Source organism: Oryzias latipes, chromosome 14, assembly GCF_002234675.1.
Source record: "Oryzias latipes chromosome 14, ASM223467v1".
Classification (NCBI taxonomy): Eukaryota; Metazoa; Chordata; class Actinopteri; order Beloniformes; family Adrianichthyidae; genus Oryzias; species Oryzias latipes.
Genome location: NC_019872.2, coordinates 18714997 through 18731558, shown reverse-complemented (window position 1 = coordinate 18731558; position 16562 = coordinate 18714997). Strand labels below are relative to the sequence as shown.

The window sequence follows — 16562 nt, the reverse complement described above, 5'->3', positions numbered from 1 at the left end:
TTAGAAAAGCCCAAAACACTCAAACATCAGTCGTATTCACACTCGCTGAAAACCACCAGGAGCAGTTGTGTGTTCTGTGCCTTGCTCAACAACAAATGGGCAGGAAACCAAACCTGTAAGGTCCTGATTGGAGGTAAACTACTTCTGCACCAAAATGACAAATTGGGTTTTTGATGCTGCCTGGTTGGATATTTTGGCCAGATTTCTTTGTTTATACTAATACCATACAAGTGACTGTTCATTCAATGAATTTAGTAGTAATTAGTAATTTTTTTTTAACTTATTGTTTTAGAGTAGAATGCTTTCTTGTCATGTTACAAGGGAAGAGAATTATGCCATCATGTCAAAGTGTATTTAGAATCCCAACAATGAAAGCTGCGGGCGAATCTTTCAGCCGTTCTCCTCCAGGTGGTTTCTGTGTGGCACTCAAAGGAAGTGAAGCTGCTGTGGTTGGCAGATGATGGTTCCCAGGAACTTGAAGGCGGCCACTCCTCCTCCACATGCATGCCACTGCTGAACAGCGAGGTGTGATTCTCTCTGGCATCCGTGTCTTGCTGTGGTTCTTCCGTCTGTGTTTTCCCCTTTTGGAAAATCATTACAACCTGAAAAGCACGAGATTGACTCACATTTTTGTGATCTGAGGCTCCATAGCCACATGCTAATATCCTTTTGTGGCTCTTTGGCTTTGAAGAAAAATGCTAATAATTTGAATGTTTTTTTTTTAATTATTTTTGTTCATTTGTAAGTTTTGTCATTTAGGTTTAGATTTTGGCAGGATGTATTTTTTATTCTAAAAGGAACTTGTATGTTCTGCTTTCAAAAGTAAAATAAAAAAAGTTAAATATAGGAAAGTATAACAGTTATAATTCATCTTTTGTGAACATTTTAGCCTATATTTAATAAATAAATGGCTTAATGGTCACAAAAACATATCTAAACTTTGAAGTGGGACTCTTGTTGGACCAAATGTTCAACTATATTTTTAACCCTTTTGGAATTTTACCATGATAAAAAAAAAGTAAATATAAAGAAAAGACTTTATAAGTACAGTTCCTGTGTTAAAAGCAGAAGGACTAATTTCCTCTGTTGATTCATTTCCTAGGAAGCCACAGCCTGTGGAGTCAGTTTAACCACATGATGCTGCTCTAATCTAATCAATAAATTGAGACTCTTAGTCCTAAAAAACAGAGCCGGAGTTGATAGAGAAAAGTTTATCAGAAGTCAACAAATCCTCCTTTAACTCAGGAGACAAAAGTCACAAACCAACATGACAGACAAAAAGTTCTGAGTATCATTAAAAATAACCTTATTCATACTTTAGTTTAAGTAAGGATAATTTATACTACAGTATCCTTACTTATTCTTGAGTTTGAGTAAGTATGTTATGACTGATGTCACTGAGACGTTTCAGTTTTGTTTTCTTGGCAATCCAAGTTGTACCAAATTTCCAGGTTCACTCCAGCATTACAGGACAGTGTTTTCACATGATCTAATCAAACTGATCCAAGCACTTTAGTTGAAGGCAAAGGATTGTATTTGCAGAACAAGATGTGAATTAGGAAGTTTTTTCGCTCCAGTAAATAGAATAGGCAACGATATTTTAGCAAACAATCAAAAAAACTTTAAATAAAAGGGTGATGGTTTAGATAATAAATTGGTAATTATTTTTCTGTCAATTACAGTTGCAGAAGCTTTCTGTTAGCCGACCGACCCCTGACATAAACAAATGGATGTTACTGTGTCACTAAACTGAGGTCAGAAGTCATGAGGCCTGTGAAACTCTTTCAATCTCTTTGCAATGTTGCAAGGATTTGTAATCATAAAGTCATTCGTTTTACTGAGCTTCGTTAAACATTGGTGGGAAGCTTTGTGATCGGCAAGAGAATAAATAAAATGCCAACAACATATATGGCTGGTTTAAATTTAAAAAAAAAAAAAAAAAAGCAAACTTATACAAATGAGACATCAGATTGGAATGAACTGCTTTTCCAGTTTTAGAATAACAATCTTATAAATGAAAAATTGATTATTTGGAAATGCCCAGTCTCTGAACTCCCAACAACAATCGTGTTTCCACTTGTAAAGAAGCAGAGAAAGGAAGCCAGTTAAAAACATTTCCTCATAAAGCGCATGTGACCGTTGACTGTACCGGCACTCCCTGCTTTAGGGTAAAATGTCCTCCCACACATTTCAGGTTTTCACTAAAAGCCACCAACACTTGAGCACAGACCACTACGTCACAGTGGATTCTGCATTCAGAGGGATCCGTCTGCTCTTTTGTGACCCATTTCAAGAGCTTTGTAAGCTCAAAGCGCCCTCTAGTGGTTTAACACAAGCCCACAATGTAAAGTTTCAAATCTTTACAAAGGACAACAAAACAAAAAGGTATTGAGGAAATTTTATTGGTAAATTAACGCAAAACAAAGAGGAATTTACTTGAAAACAAAGCATAGTTCTAAAAAGTGAATTAATTCACCAGCATAAACTTTGAGATGTTTTTTCACCTTTTTTAATAAAGCGGAAATGATAATTCCATCAGTATTCAGTCGACATAGAATGGTCCTCGTCCACAGGCCTCATGCACCGACAGGAACTGCAAACTGAAGACTGCGGGATACGCTTAACCTTGAGGGGGGACGGCTCATTCTTAGAATCATTACACAAAACTTGCATCCTCATGCATGAAGTCCTCACAAACTTCACTATAAACCTTTGGACTGTGGGGCCAACTGTTGCCATAGCAACACACTGTAGGACTAAAAACAGGTGTTGATGCCTAATCCAACACGCTTTATTTTGTAGACAAAAAGAAACTTAAAAGGTAAATGAAGAAAGAAAGGGTGTGGTCAGGGGCTTACAGCTGACAACCAAAGGAATGAATTTACCCAAAACTTGCATTTCCATTATATTGCATTCCCTTGTTATTTCTTTATTAAGTCAAATGCTGTTTTTTTTTCTTTTAACAAGATGGAGATGTCAGATGAAGTCTTCACAGACGGACGGGTGGAGGAAAACTTTAGGTGAGGCACAGACTGAATTCAACGGGATTGCGAGGCGTTACAGACATTAACAAGTTATAAAATAGTTAAAACTCTAGTGGGCTATTTCTCCTCCTTGATCGTCTGTCTCCACTTCCACAGCTCTGAAATCACCTGCAGGGAAGAAATAAGATCCAGCTGTTAAGATTGTAAACATTTTTTTTAATCTTGTAGTGATTTCTTTTCAACTCCAGACAGGAAAACCCAGATTCTAGACCCTGTTACCTTAGCATCTGTGACATTTTGTCCATGCTTCATGAAGTTTTCAAACTTGGCCTGGACTTTAGGAAGCGCCACGCCCTGCAAACGTACACAACAAAAGTCAAACTTCCCCCACAAACTGAAGCGTCTTCCATAAAGGTTCCATGGAGCAGACTCCGCCCACCTTCTTTACAGACTCCATAATCTTGGCCTTGATCTCAGGCAGAGTTAGGTTTGGTTTAGGAGTCTGGGCTTTAGGTGATTTAGCACCTTTGCCTTTAGGCGTCTTGTCCTGGATGTGAAAAAAAAGGTGAGTAAAAGGTTAGCAGCTTTAGCCCCCCGCAGAGCACCTATTGCTGGAGGAAGGACTCTGTCATCACCTGCTTGGTCGCAGGAGTGGAGGGCGCAGAACTCTTTCCGTTTTGAGTCTGGGCCTTCTGCTTGTTTGGAGTTTGTTTGACCTGCAAAGAAACCAGTCAATAAATAAAACATATTTAACAGTAGAGACAAAGATATAACCAAGGATGCAGAAGCTGCTTTACCTTAACAGGAGATTCCTCTGCCTCACTCTCCTCATCATCTTCATCATCATCCCTACAAAGAAAAATTTTAAGAAGGAAGAGTTTAATACCACGGAAAATACCAATTATTTTTACAATTACTTTGTAAAATAGATCCCTGAATCATTGTTTAACATATTTTGTTTCTTGCTCGATTTCCAGGCTCTTATTTTTGGTTGAACGTTCTCTGGGTGTTTAATCATGCGTCTAAATTATATCTGGGTTATCTTAAGGATTATGCCTCATTTAACAATAATTACATGTAATATATAAATGCAAACATATGGCTGCAGCGCCCTCTGCTGGTGAACAGATGGAAAGAAGTAAACACCTCATTCCATTAGATGAGCAGGTAAACTACCCATTTATTAAAAACAAAGCTTTAAAAGATATATATACATTGTAATTTTGTTTTAACTATAGTGAACAATTTACTTTTATATCTGTATATATGTGAAAATATATATATATATATATATATATTTCCTCAAATATCACAAATTGTCATGAATTATGGGATGTCATACACAGCCTGCTAGCACTGTGGGGAAGACACACTGGAACGTGTGAAATCTAAAGTTTTGACATTTCCCCCACAAATGAAAAGTGTTAGTTAGGAAACTCTTAAAAGGACTGTGCGCTTTCTAACTCTTACAGGATCATTATTTAGGTGTTGTGTCTTCATTCATCTACTGGAACTGTCAGTAAAACTTTAATGGTCAGAAGGTGTAAACATTTTCAGGATTTGATACAGAATTATCCAAAACAGTGATGTTTATGCGCTGCTTACTTCTGAAGTTAACCAGGAAGTTGACAAAAAGAAAACTTTGGCGTTTAGAGTGATAAAAATCATTTATTTTTTTCTCATTTATTGATTCTTATCTGCCGTTTTAAATAAAAAAAGTACCGTTTACATGATTTTAAATGCATACTTTAATGTTCTTACATCCAGTAAATAGACGTGTGCAAACGGTAAAATGTTTATTGTAGTTTGATCTGATAATCGTGGATCTGGATTCATGAATTGGATTTCCACCGAATTAACAGCTTAAGTTGATCACATGCAGTATTCTCCACAGTCTGATATGTTAAAAGGAAAAAAGTCAAATTTCTAAATATGAATGTAGTTTTGGGAATGACCTCAGAGACAAACACCTGATCCAGGACCCGCCACTTTGGGCCCAAACACCATTTGGATTTCTGACAACACCAAGACACAAAAGAAAACATTTGCCGTCAGAATGTTAATACTCACTCATCATCATCCTCATCGTCTTCATCTTCATCATCATCCAAGTCCATTTTCATCTTTTTCTGTCAGCAGATCAGAAGAAGGTAAAAACCAGCACATCACATTTTATGGCATTTGTTAAAGTTTTTAAGTCAAACCTGAGATTTGGCAGCAGGGGATGAAGCAGGCCTCTTCTTTGATGTTTTCACCTCCTCCTCCTCTTCCTCCTCGTCGTCTTCCTCTTCAAAGGATTGATCCGCCTCCATCACTGAAAGCAGATTAGACAGCAGATGGTGTGATGAATGCAGACCCACAGAAGGGCAGATAAAAGAACCATCTTCAGAAAAACACTTACTGACGAGGTGCTGTCCGCTCAGATGGATCGGACCGGAACCCGCCTTCAGACGGAACACTGCTGGGGGTGTGATCGTGAACCCGCCGAGACACACCTACGAAATCAAGCATGCAAGGTCACACAAGCTGGCTTTAAAGATCCATATTTAAATGCGCCGAAACAAACAGAATGGGCTTCAGGAACTTAACCTACAACACATCAACGTCACAGATCTTTTCTTCAGAAAAAAAAAATTATTCCGAAATTTGAGATCTGTCAGTACAGTCCTCCATACAAAGGCTAACTGTAAAATATCCTTTCAGGTGAGTGAAGGAGAACTGTGTGTACTTACACTTGGAAGGGTGGAGGGTTTGAGTGACACCAGAGCTGCCTTGATTTTCTGCCCCTCTGCGTTCTGTCCTTCCACCTCCACCATGTTAAGCTCGTCTTTGGTGCTGGGGTCAACACAAGCCTGAAGGGGCAAACAAGACAAGGTCTGAGCTACGTTTTAAACATTCTTGTAGCATTCTTCTCACAATGAAGGACATATTTAAAGAAAACTGAGCTTAAACCTGAATTTTTGAGTCTATTTTAAGTCACGAATGAGGAGCAGATGAAAGAAATGTAATTCTATTTGTGGCGCTGGTGCTACAATGAACGTGCCAAACGTTCCCTGCTCCGGTCCATCCTGCGTCGACTTGTTGACTACTAGATCCACGTCTTCCTCGTCTGAGCTGATTTGTTGCAAACTGAACGGCTGAATAGCTTCAACATTGCTCACCATTTTATTGCACTGCTAATGTTGAGCTAGATTCACATAGCCCATTGTGGACAAGCAAGGAGAGACCACCAACACGTCCAAACCTATAGCTGGAAGAGGCTTGGTGCCAAATGTCAAAACGGTGCAAATCTCACAATTTGGGCACAAAACGATAACATTTTGGTTCGTTGCCAACACCCTTGCAATGATTGAAACTGATAACCACCATGCTAGGAGAGTGTTTCGTTATTTGAAAGACAAACGCAGGCACCATCAGGCCTGTCCTAGTGTCTGGGTTCATTTGGTAAACCAGCTACTCCGAGCCCCTGACTGCCTAGATTCCAGTAGAAGCGCGAAAAACATTTACATAGTTTTACTGAGTTAGGCTGCTCAAACATGAAGTTAGGGGGCGGAGGCACATTTTTCCTGGCGGCCTGCAGAAACTATGTCCTACAAGACCACTTTTTAATACTTTTTTTTGGCATAAATTGGCATTATCATGCTTAAAAGCCACTGGGAACACTTTGACAAAAGATCAAGTGGGACTTTTAATGCATTATAATTCAATACATTTAAATTCATTAAATAAAGCCTGAAATTTAAACGCAGTTTAAAATGATAAAAATCCGCTCATTTAAACCCACAAACAGGACTTCAAGCTAAAATCCAAAATATTTCCATTGATGTGCCTAAAAATTTATTCGACATGAGAGCTCAAACGCAAGAATATCACAGAACTGTAGTCTTCATTTCATTATAATTACCAGTTTGAGATCTAACTGATGCTCCAGCTCATCATCTTCAGGACTGAAGAGCACTTCCTTCCCAGCCTCCAATGTGCATCCTAAAAGACAAAAAACGGTTTTAAAATGAGAGAAAATATCAAACTCAACACTAGAGGGCGCTCTAAACGATGCACCACGTGGGAGAAAAAAGTATTTGATTTCCGCTTAACAGTTTTAAAGTTCCCATATTTTATCTTGGATATAATTTATTTAAAATAAAAACAAACTCTAGAGACTCTAAATAGTTTTTTTTAAGTGTTGGCAGGAGTAAATTTCAAATTTGTAATGACTTACTGGAAGATAAAAACTATTTTGACTTCATTTCTAAACAACTGTTTCACCATCTAAAATAAATCTTTATGAAAGAAAAAGAATCTTTTTTTTCTCTGCACCACGTGGCAAACGAAACAGATTACAATAAAAGGACTAAAACGTATAACATCACGAAATGAAGAACAAAAGAAAATATATGCAATTGTATTATAAACAAATGTGAATAAATATAAACGTAAGTATATTTCTAAAGGGAATTAATTAGGTCAGCTTTAAAGGGGGAGGGGCCTAACGGCACGCTGGAAACCACGTTGTCGAATTTTCTAGAAATTAGTTCATGGTCTTGCAATTTAATTTAAAGCTTTTTATCTATTTATTTTTTCACAACGAATATCTTATGCTAGGGTAAATTAAAAAGCAATATTAATATGAGCTGTATTTGTCAGAAACGTAGTTTTCATTTGGGGAGAAAAAAAGCACGGCGACCGCCATGTTGATATATTCAAGGAGCATGTGCGTAATAAGTCTGACGCCGTATTTCCAGTCATGATCCAGTCAATAAAACACATAAGTCATAAAATAAAAACAGACTACACATTTTATGTCCCTTTCTTTAACGTTACACATTCAATTTTATTCAAAAATGGACCGCGCGCGCCTCAGCGGCCGCTCCACCTCCTCGCACGAGCTATACACACACGTGTGTCCAACGTGCACGAAGAAGAAAAGCAAACCTACCAACTTCTCTTACCATATAAAAATGTCTGTGGTGCCAACGATTCTTCGTCCAAACCGTTCATTTTGCTGACTGACACGACCGCCGCTGATCTGCACGGGAACAATCACTGATCGTGGATGGAAGGACTGATGGGGCTGTTCTTCTACTCTGCTGAAACGGAAGTGATCCAGTGGGTGAGAGCGCCTCCTACAGCTCGGCGGAAGTTAGTGCTTAGGGGGTGTTAGAAATTCATATTGAAAGACAGATGCATTTAAAACAATCTAAAGCTAGTTTCTGATTTTATTGATTATTCAGACGTTATTACTGACGAAAGCTTCATTTTCTTCCCAGATTTTGTGAGGCGTTTGATACAGGGTTCATACGGTCATGAAAAACCTAGAAAAGTTTTGGAAATTGAAAATGCAATGTTTTAAGTTCTTGAACAGTTTGTGAAAAACGAAATCTTCTGGAAAGTTTTGGAAAAGTCATGGAATGTTAATATTTTTGATTAAAAAAACATTAATAAAAAGGTTTTACATGAGATTCGAATTTAAATTGTGACAAAAGTTCAACCTCACTTTCTGAACGGAAGTTCCATATAAGTTTTTCTGGAGCATAATTACACTGACCAAAAATATGAACGCAACACATTTGTTATTGCTCCCATTTTTTATGGTATGAACTAGAGGGCTGCATTGGGATCGGGTCCCGCCGGGTCCCGCGGGACCCAACCCAAATCTCGCGGGATTGGGCGGTTTGAATTGTGCTGCGGGCGGGAGCGGGCGGCAAAAAATAAACCCCGCGGGATCAGTGCTGCCATGAATATCTCATGAATATATATTAGCGGACTACGTTAGGCTGTGCGGCTGTTTGATTCTTATGTACTGAAGCTCCGTGAAGGCACCAGGTAGAGACGCCCAATGGCTTCTGTCATCTAACCTGTTGTTGGGGGTGCGCCCCGCCCCGCCTCTTACTAAGAGCGCGCTTCAGGCCGTCTGTCTGCGCGCGCACACACGCACACTTTTAACCGAACAGGATTTGTGAAAATATATTTAATAATTAAGTTGCACATTACACAAAAGAGGAATGCATCAAAAGATGAGTCTGGAGGAGGTCATGAATCTCTTTAGTAATAATATCAATACAAATACGTGTTTTGTTCCTGCGGGACGGGAGACGATACAAAATCAATGCATCTCTATTACTGTGCGGGACTAAATTCTATGAGTTTTGCGGGTGCGGGCGGGAGTGGACATACATATTGCGGGAGCGGGCGGGAGTGTAACGCATACGTTGCGGGAGCGGGCGGGATTGGTCAAAAATTCAGCGGGCGCGGGCGGGAGCGGGATGAAGAAAATAGTCCCGCGCAGGGCTCTAGTATGAACTAAAAGATGTGAAACATTTTCCACATACCCAAAATAACCAGTTCTCTGAAATTTTGTTCACAAATCTGTCTGAATCTGTGATAGTGAGCACTTCTCCTTTGCCAAGACAATCCATCCCACCTCACAGGTGTGCCATATCTGATTAGACAGCATGATTATTGCACAGGTGTGCCTTAGAGTGTCACTGGCCACAAGAAAAGGCCACTCTGAAATCTTAAGTTGTATCACACAGCACAATGCCACAGATGTCGCAAGTAGTACAAGTCAATACCAGTGAGCATTTCCAGGGGGGAGGCGGGGCGATGACGTCAGTGCTCACTCGGTGTGGCTACATGCTCTGTGCGAGCCAAGCATGTCTGATCAGTGCAGCAGGAGTCTTCGTGGGAAGGGTGCTTTGTAATGAACAACGCTCCGGAGGACGCTTCAGACCTCAATCTGACCATGTCTCCCGGGAGAACCGAGTCTCTGAGCCGAAGAGTAGCTTTGAGGCGTCTTTTGAAGGCGGAAGTGCCGCTTCGGGCAGTCCTGAGAAACCATGCAATCATGTGAATTTGTGTTTCAAATCGTGTCCAGACAAAATAAAGGCTGAAGTTTTTCCCACACATTTACAGCCAAGATGCACATTGTGGCACTGCCCGCGGTAAGGACTTTAAATGCATCCGAAGCTAAATGTTGTTGTTGACACATATTAGCCTGATCCTAAACACTTCTCCTGAATTTTATGATATTTTCTTTTATTTTCATCGATACACTAATTATAAATCTGGTTTTAATTTTTTCCCTCTCGGGTTAACGCAGAACAGCAAGCTTTCAGACTCGGTCAGAGAGGGAGATGGAAAACCGCAGCCTCCAGTGGCCATCATGGCTGGAAGCTGAAGCAGAGACTATCTGGGATGAACTCGAACACAGAAACATTATAGCCATGAAGAACCTTTCCAAATAACTAAACCTGATTTCTCAATAATCTCAGTGTCTTCCATGCATTGTAAATGAGATAGTGAGTGACACAGACACCGCTCCATGTAGCGATCCGGCTAAAAAAATTAGCTGGTAGCTCCTCCCACACTCGGCCTGGTGCGTTCACGGAGCTCTGGTACATAGAAGCTTCGCAGAACTCCAACAGCCACACAGTCCGGTAATATATTTTCATGAGAAAATAAGAACTGCCAAACTGACCCTAAAATCACCTAAATTTTGCCTACTCCTCTAAAGCCATTTTTACCCGAAAATTTAGAACCAAAACTGACCAATTAGGCAACAAAGAGCGCAGAAGAACAGTGAGCACTGACGTCATCGCCCCGCCTCCCCAGTGGAAATGCTCACTGGTGTTGACTTGTGCTACACTTTTTGCGGGGTGAATTTGAAAACGAAAATGCAATCCCCTCTTTGCATTTTTGCTTTAACGATGTCACAGAAAGAGCGATGTTAAAGAAGAAAAAGAAAAAGCATTTTAAAGGAGTAACATTCAATTTTATTTTTGAGTCATTTGATGCATTTTACATTGTGGAAATGAAAAAGCATTTCTGTTAATCCTTTTTAATGATCAAATTAGATATTTCTAATTGAATTTTGCTGCACATTTACTAGAAAACATTTTGAAAATGAAATGTTAAATACCACTTTTGTTATCATTTTAATTTAGTGACAGAATAAGCGGTGTTAAAGTAGAAAAGGAAAAAGCATTTTGAAGGATTGCTTTTTAATTTTAATTTTGAGTCATTTGATGCAGCTTCATTTAGCATTTCTGGTTTTGACTTTTATTTTTAATTATGCTCCAGAAAAACTTCCATAGTTCCAGGCCAAACGGTTATGGTACCTACACCGTAAAGCAGTTTGAGTTGTCATCAGTTCAGCGCATGGCGCTCTCAGCCAAATGCTGGGGAAATGTAGTTATCAGTGGCAGTTTATGATGTGGGCAAGGTGGGTGGTTGCCCAGGGCGGCACATAACAGGGGGCGGCATTTTCCATGATCGCAATGATATATCTAAGAAAGTCAAAGACTGGGTGAATCACACTAACACAGGTAATTGGGAGTCTTTTTCAGTCTAACAATCATCTCTAGGCCGCAGCTGCGCGCTCCTGTCATAGAGACGGAGCCGCGTTTGTCAGAAGGAAGGGGAGGGGTGGTGGGGTTACTCGCCCAGGGAGTTAGTTAGTGTAGAACCACCAACTGTAGTTTATCAACTGTGGCTACTATGGCAAGCCATTTTAACATTTAAAAGCTAGACTGGATGTGTGTTGCAAATATCTTTATTTGAGTTTTGCCTGGTCAAAAAGAACGTTTTAAGATATCTGCAACTACATTCTTCCTATCCGTAATCGTAATTTCAGATATCCTCAAAGATATTATTCCTAGGATAAATGACATCACTTTAGCTTTTAAATGTTAAAATGGCCTGCCATACGCTACTGCATTTTGCACCAGCAACATGCAAAATGCAGACTTTGCTCCAAGTCTTTCAAACGAAGCAGCATGAGAGAAGCGGGCCTGGTGAGCCTCATGAAAAGGGACAACTGTCAAACGCTGCAGAAGCCAGTCGTTCAGAGAGAAGGTAATGACACCGTTACTATGGAACGGACGGCTGGATCCAAATGCAGCAGGTTTATTAGCTCAGCTAAAAGTACACAAAGGTAAATCAGGGTCAGGCAGGTAGGGGTTGATAACAGCCAAAAGTTCATAAGAGGAGAGACAGCATGGTCAAAATACAGGCCAGGGTGGTGGTAGGCAGCAGGCAAACAGCGACAAAAGACAGAAGATCAGGCCCAGATATGACGCTCAGTAATGAAAGCAGAGTGGCAAAAACAATACTACACACTGAGAGGCTCAGTGCAGTGCTTAAGTGTGCTGTGGTCGATTGAGTAGATAAGACTAAGAGTCAGATGTGCAGCATTCAGGATGTGTGGTTAGAACTCTGGAGATGGTTCCCACTGGTGACCAGAGGGGGAGACAGAGTTTTGATTTGGTCTGAGTTCTGATATGATTTATGACAGTGGGTAACCTGCTAGATCAGGGGTCCCCAAATCCAGGCCTCAAGGGCTTGTGTTCTACATGTTTTCCAACCAACCTGCCATTGAAGCTCCTTATTGGCTAAATCCACCTGATCCAGGTAATCAGCAGCAAATAAGGCAGGGTTTCTGTAAAACCAGCAGGACACCGGACCTCAAGGCCTGGATTTGAGGACCCCATGTGTTGAGTGTGGTCAACTTTGCTATCATTTTTTCTGATTTGTGCTATAATTTTTGTCAGAATTCACTTTAACATCTTTTAGGACTATGACAGTCATACTCCTAAAGCAAGGACATAAGGGCACGTCTACAACTTGCTTTACTTTAACGTGCTGGCTCACTATAAGAGAAAGAGGAATAATACTAAGGGTTTCTGTGGAGTTTGTTTTAACAAAAGTCTAATAAGTACTTGTGATATTTTTGAGATTATTTATGGTGAGTTATTGAGAAACCTCTGTTGTTTGTCTTTGTACTTTATTGACAGTCTGTGTCTGCCTCTGCAGCGTCACATCAAGGCAAACTCTGGCTCTAAGTCATTTTCTGCATCAACACAGACACAAATAAACGGTTCATACTGGTCAATACAACTACATCCAATGTTTTGCTCTGCAATGTTTTTGGATAAGCTAAGTAGGAAGAACAGACTGGTGATACCGTGATGAGCACATTAACAGAACGGATCATGTCTTTGACACAAAGACACATTGTGACTTTTTAACTTTTGATCGCAGCTCATCTTATATTTTTCATGAGGAGATGAGGTTGTTTTGTAGTCCTTTGCTTTTGTCGTTGTCACGAAGGGGATTGTGGGTGCCCAGGTGCAGAGAGGAGGAGGCAAGAGTTCCAGGAGAACAGGAGATTTATTAATGTCACAAAACTACAAACAAAAAAAACCACTGCTAGCAGGCAAACCAAAACTCAAATCACGAAGCACTCAAAACAGGGGAAACACATAATATGGACCAGCACAAAAGAAAGGGAAAGACAAGACTTAAATGCATACAGACAAATGAGACACAGGTGGAAACAATGAGGGCAGAGGGGAAAAAGTAAAACTCGAAACCAATAGTTGAACCAAGATACAAAACAGGAACCTTTCAAAATAAAACAGGAAGGGAACTCAAAGCACAAAAGCAAAGAAACTAAAACCGTAAAAGTAGTTCGCTGATTGGTGAAAGTCGGGACATAAAAAAGTCTAAAAATCATTCATTTAAAATGTATTGTCTTACTCACTATGTTAGAAAAGGACTTGTGAATACTGGTGTTGTGATTTGGCCTAGATCATTTTTTAAAGATATATTTGCTCAAATGCATAACTAGTGGTTAGGCATCCTATTATTTCCCTTGTCCTCTGCATGAGGTCACAAAAGTCACCAGCATTGAAAAACATTAACTCTTTATAATTATGAAAACATTTATATCAAATTAAAGATGAGGGTTAAAAATGTATGAAACAATAAATATCATGAAAATATAAACATTTTTTTCGAACTGTATGAAGAGCAAATAGAATTGATTCAGTTTTTCTATAGGTCTTTTTTACCGACTCTCAAGAATCAGTGAGTTCTTAAAATATATGAACGAAAATCACGAAAAAATTAGAACAAAGATCATCTGTGGTTTTTTTTTTGTTTTTTTTACTTCAATGCAATGCGTTACTGCAGTTTCCTCCATTCATCCGGATTATAATTATTCTCTGAAAATAGAATCCTTATCGGGATATTTTCCGGCTGCTTCTGAGTCAGCTGATGTCTTTTCTCCATGCAGGGGCACATACTTTGGTCATATTGATTCAGGAACTGGTGGAACCAGCTCTTCCTCGCTGTTAAATATTTGTTAGCAGCCAGCCAAGAAGCCAACTTTCGGCTACTTGGCGGCTTCTCCTCAAACCTTTCTCAGAAGTTCCCGTAGCACAAAGTTCAGAATTCGATCCAGACCAAATTATGTGGATTTGGTCCAGACCAACAGAGTTTTCCATCTTGAATGAACCCTAAAACAAGGAATTTATTGATTGTGCTCACTCACTGTAGGAACCAAGGAGGGTCTCCTGTCTTTTTTTTAATTTGTCAAGTTTTTCTAAAGAAGGCAAAAGAAACAAATATACTTGTATGATGGAACAAAACAGTTAACCCTGGAGTGGAATAAAAAAAGATATTTCTTTCATTGCATCAACAGATAATGATCATTTTCAGAGCCGCTTATTTAACCACACTTCATCTTACCTGTTTTTCCTTTATATATATATATATATATATATATATATATATATATATATATATATATATATATATATATATATATATATATATATATATATATATTTATTTATTTATTTATTTCATCAAAGAATCTGTATCAAAAACATACAGTTTTAGGTTTAATTGCACTATGAGTGCAACCATGCAGTTCTTCATAGTGATTGTAAAGTCTGACATCAGCAGCGAGAAAAGACCTGCAGTAATCTCCCCTTCAGACATTTTGAGACTTACAACAAGCAGGAGCTGCTGCATAATACAGTCTGCTGCTCATATGTGATTGTATGAATGAAAATCTTTTAGGACTTTGGTGCATGGCATCCATGCCCCTGTAGCTACTGTACATACATAATTCATTCGTCAAGTGTTGTTTTTTTTGTTTTTTTTTCAGAAGACTGCAGTCTTTTCAGCAATGCAGTTATAGGGGAAACCCATGAAACATTCCAGAAAAAACTTTTGTACGACTCTTACAAAAAAAGAATAAAAAACCTGAACTTTAAAAAAAAACAAAACCGTATACATTTATTCTTATGATTTTGTTTTCTTTAAGGGATACAACACTTCAGATTCAAACTAAATCTTTAGCAGATGAACCACACAGCCAAAAAACTGCTCCACTGTCTGCAAAAAGAACAATGTTTAATATTTTAGCGATGCAGTCACTTAATCCTGGTGAGTTTTTGTTGATGGTGGAGCTTTAGAACACACTTGCAGAAAACCACCAAAACTGCAGAGAAGGCTTTGGTGAGTGACACAATTGTTGTAGTTTGTTGGGCTTTCCTCATTTACATCAACTTACATCATTCAATAACTGGTACCAGTTTATTTTAATATGATTCATCATTTTTGACTGACCAAAATGAATGCAGATGTTATCGCTTTGAAAGCGCACACATTTGCCTAAAAGAAGCATGAAAAAAAATATTTTTCTGCTTTAAAAGTTGAGCTCCAGTCTGGTTTTAAAAAAACAAACAAAAAAGACACCTAGAAAATGATATTGTTTTCAGACAGACTTAAAAGAAATAGGCAGCCAAATCACAGGGGTCACTGCATCAATAAATCCAGCACATGACAATAAAATCTGTCAATATATTAGATGCATGAAACAGAACACCCAAAACACTTCTAGCAAATGTTTGAATTGAAAAAGACTTTCAAACACATGCAATTACAGTTGGATAAAGAAGGATTCAAAAAAATAAATAGTTCAGTTCCTGAAAGTCATGGCTTTTTTAAAAGGTCAGGAGGAGCCTTGTAATGCAGGGCTTTCTTAGTTTATATGTCTATCGTGACAGGGCTAAAAGCGTTAAAAAGTCCAAGGCTGTCACATGACTCTCTCACTGTGCGTCAAACCCTGACAGGAAGGCTAAAAGCTTTCCTCTCTGGTCCCCCCATCTGAGTCATCGCGGGAGATTCCGGGTTGATCCAGATCTCAGTGGGATGGGATGGGTAGAGGAGGAAGAGGAGGTACAGCACGGATGCACCCACACACATGCACTCACAAAGAGCCCTCCTATTTTACATGTCCATGTCACCTTCATTTCCACTCGTCCTACATCACGTTTTCAAACAGCTGCATGGATCTCATCATGGTTTCATCCTGGGGAGAGAACAGGGATCCAATTAAATTGAAATGAAGAATTAAAGTGGCTGCTGTTCTGCACCTTTACATGTTTAGCTGCAGAAATAAAGAGACGCATAAAAACAGTAGCTTTACCTAAGTTATTGTACAAATGTCATCTTGAAAAACATTACCATTCTGCAAAAGTAATTGAAAGAAAAACACCAAACAAGTCAAAATATACTATTTTGTTCCCTTATTGAGAAACATGATTTAGTATTAAATTGTGGCAAATGTACAAGATTTTTTATTTGCAAAGAAAATTGTTTTGAAGAAATTTTGATTTATATTAAACAGTTTAATTATTTGGTACTTCTTATGCAGCTTGTGCAACACTACAAAGAAGAAACAAATTCTTTTTTATTTGTCATTTGTCATTTTTAAGCTAAGTCATA

General features: G+C 38.9%; 2 protein-coding genes across 4 annotated transcripts in view; both read right to left on the bottom strand.

Annotated features, from left to right (window-relative positions):
• Positions 1–2386: 2386 nt before the first annotated feature.
• Positions 2387–8097, bottom strand: LOC101158550 (nucleophosmin). The gene is made up of 11 exons (XM_004076570.3): positions 7934–8097; positions 6889–6968; positions 5717–5836; positions 5386–5479; positions 5189–5298; positions 5055–5113; positions 3782–3833; positions 3620–3700; positions 3424–3531; positions 3264–3338; positions 2387–3152 (listed from the first exon to the last, which is right to left on the bottom strand). The coding sequence occupies exons 1-11, from the start codon at positions 7980–7982 to the stop codon at positions 3102–3104; spliced, it is 879 nt and encodes a 292-aa protein (XP_004076618.1). The 5' UTR covers positions 7983–8097; the 3' UTR covers positions 2387–3101.
• A 6559-nt stretch (positions 8098–14656) lies between these two features.
• The window catches only part of LOC101158298 (Kv channel-interacting protein 1), a 30473-nt gene continuing 28567 nt past the window's right edge, over positions 14657–16562 (bottom strand). For all 3 annotated transcript variants that reach the window (XM_020709008.2, XM_011483698.3, XM_004076569.4), the window contains one exon: positions 14657–16146. In XM_020709008.2, the coding sequence (XP_020564667.1) occupies positions 16099–16146 (48 nt within the window). In that variant the 3' untranslated portion in view covers positions 14657–16098. The remainder of the gene's footprint in view (positions 16147–16562) is intronic.

Excerpts from the sequence above, each read along its gene's own strand:
- LOC101158550 (XM_004076570.3), bottom strand. The coding sequence starts at position 7,982 with ATGAACGGTTTGGACGAAGAATCGTTGGCACCACAGACATTTTTATAT. Across the intron at positions 6,969-7,933 it reads ACCACAGACATTTTTATATG|GATGCACATTGGAGGCTGGG; the intron begins GTAAGAGAAGTT and ends TTTGTCTTTTAG. Across the intron at positions 3,834-5,054 it reads GACGATGAGGATGATGATGA|GGATGATGATGAAGATGATG; the intron begins GTGAGTATTAAC and ends TTTTCTTTGTAG.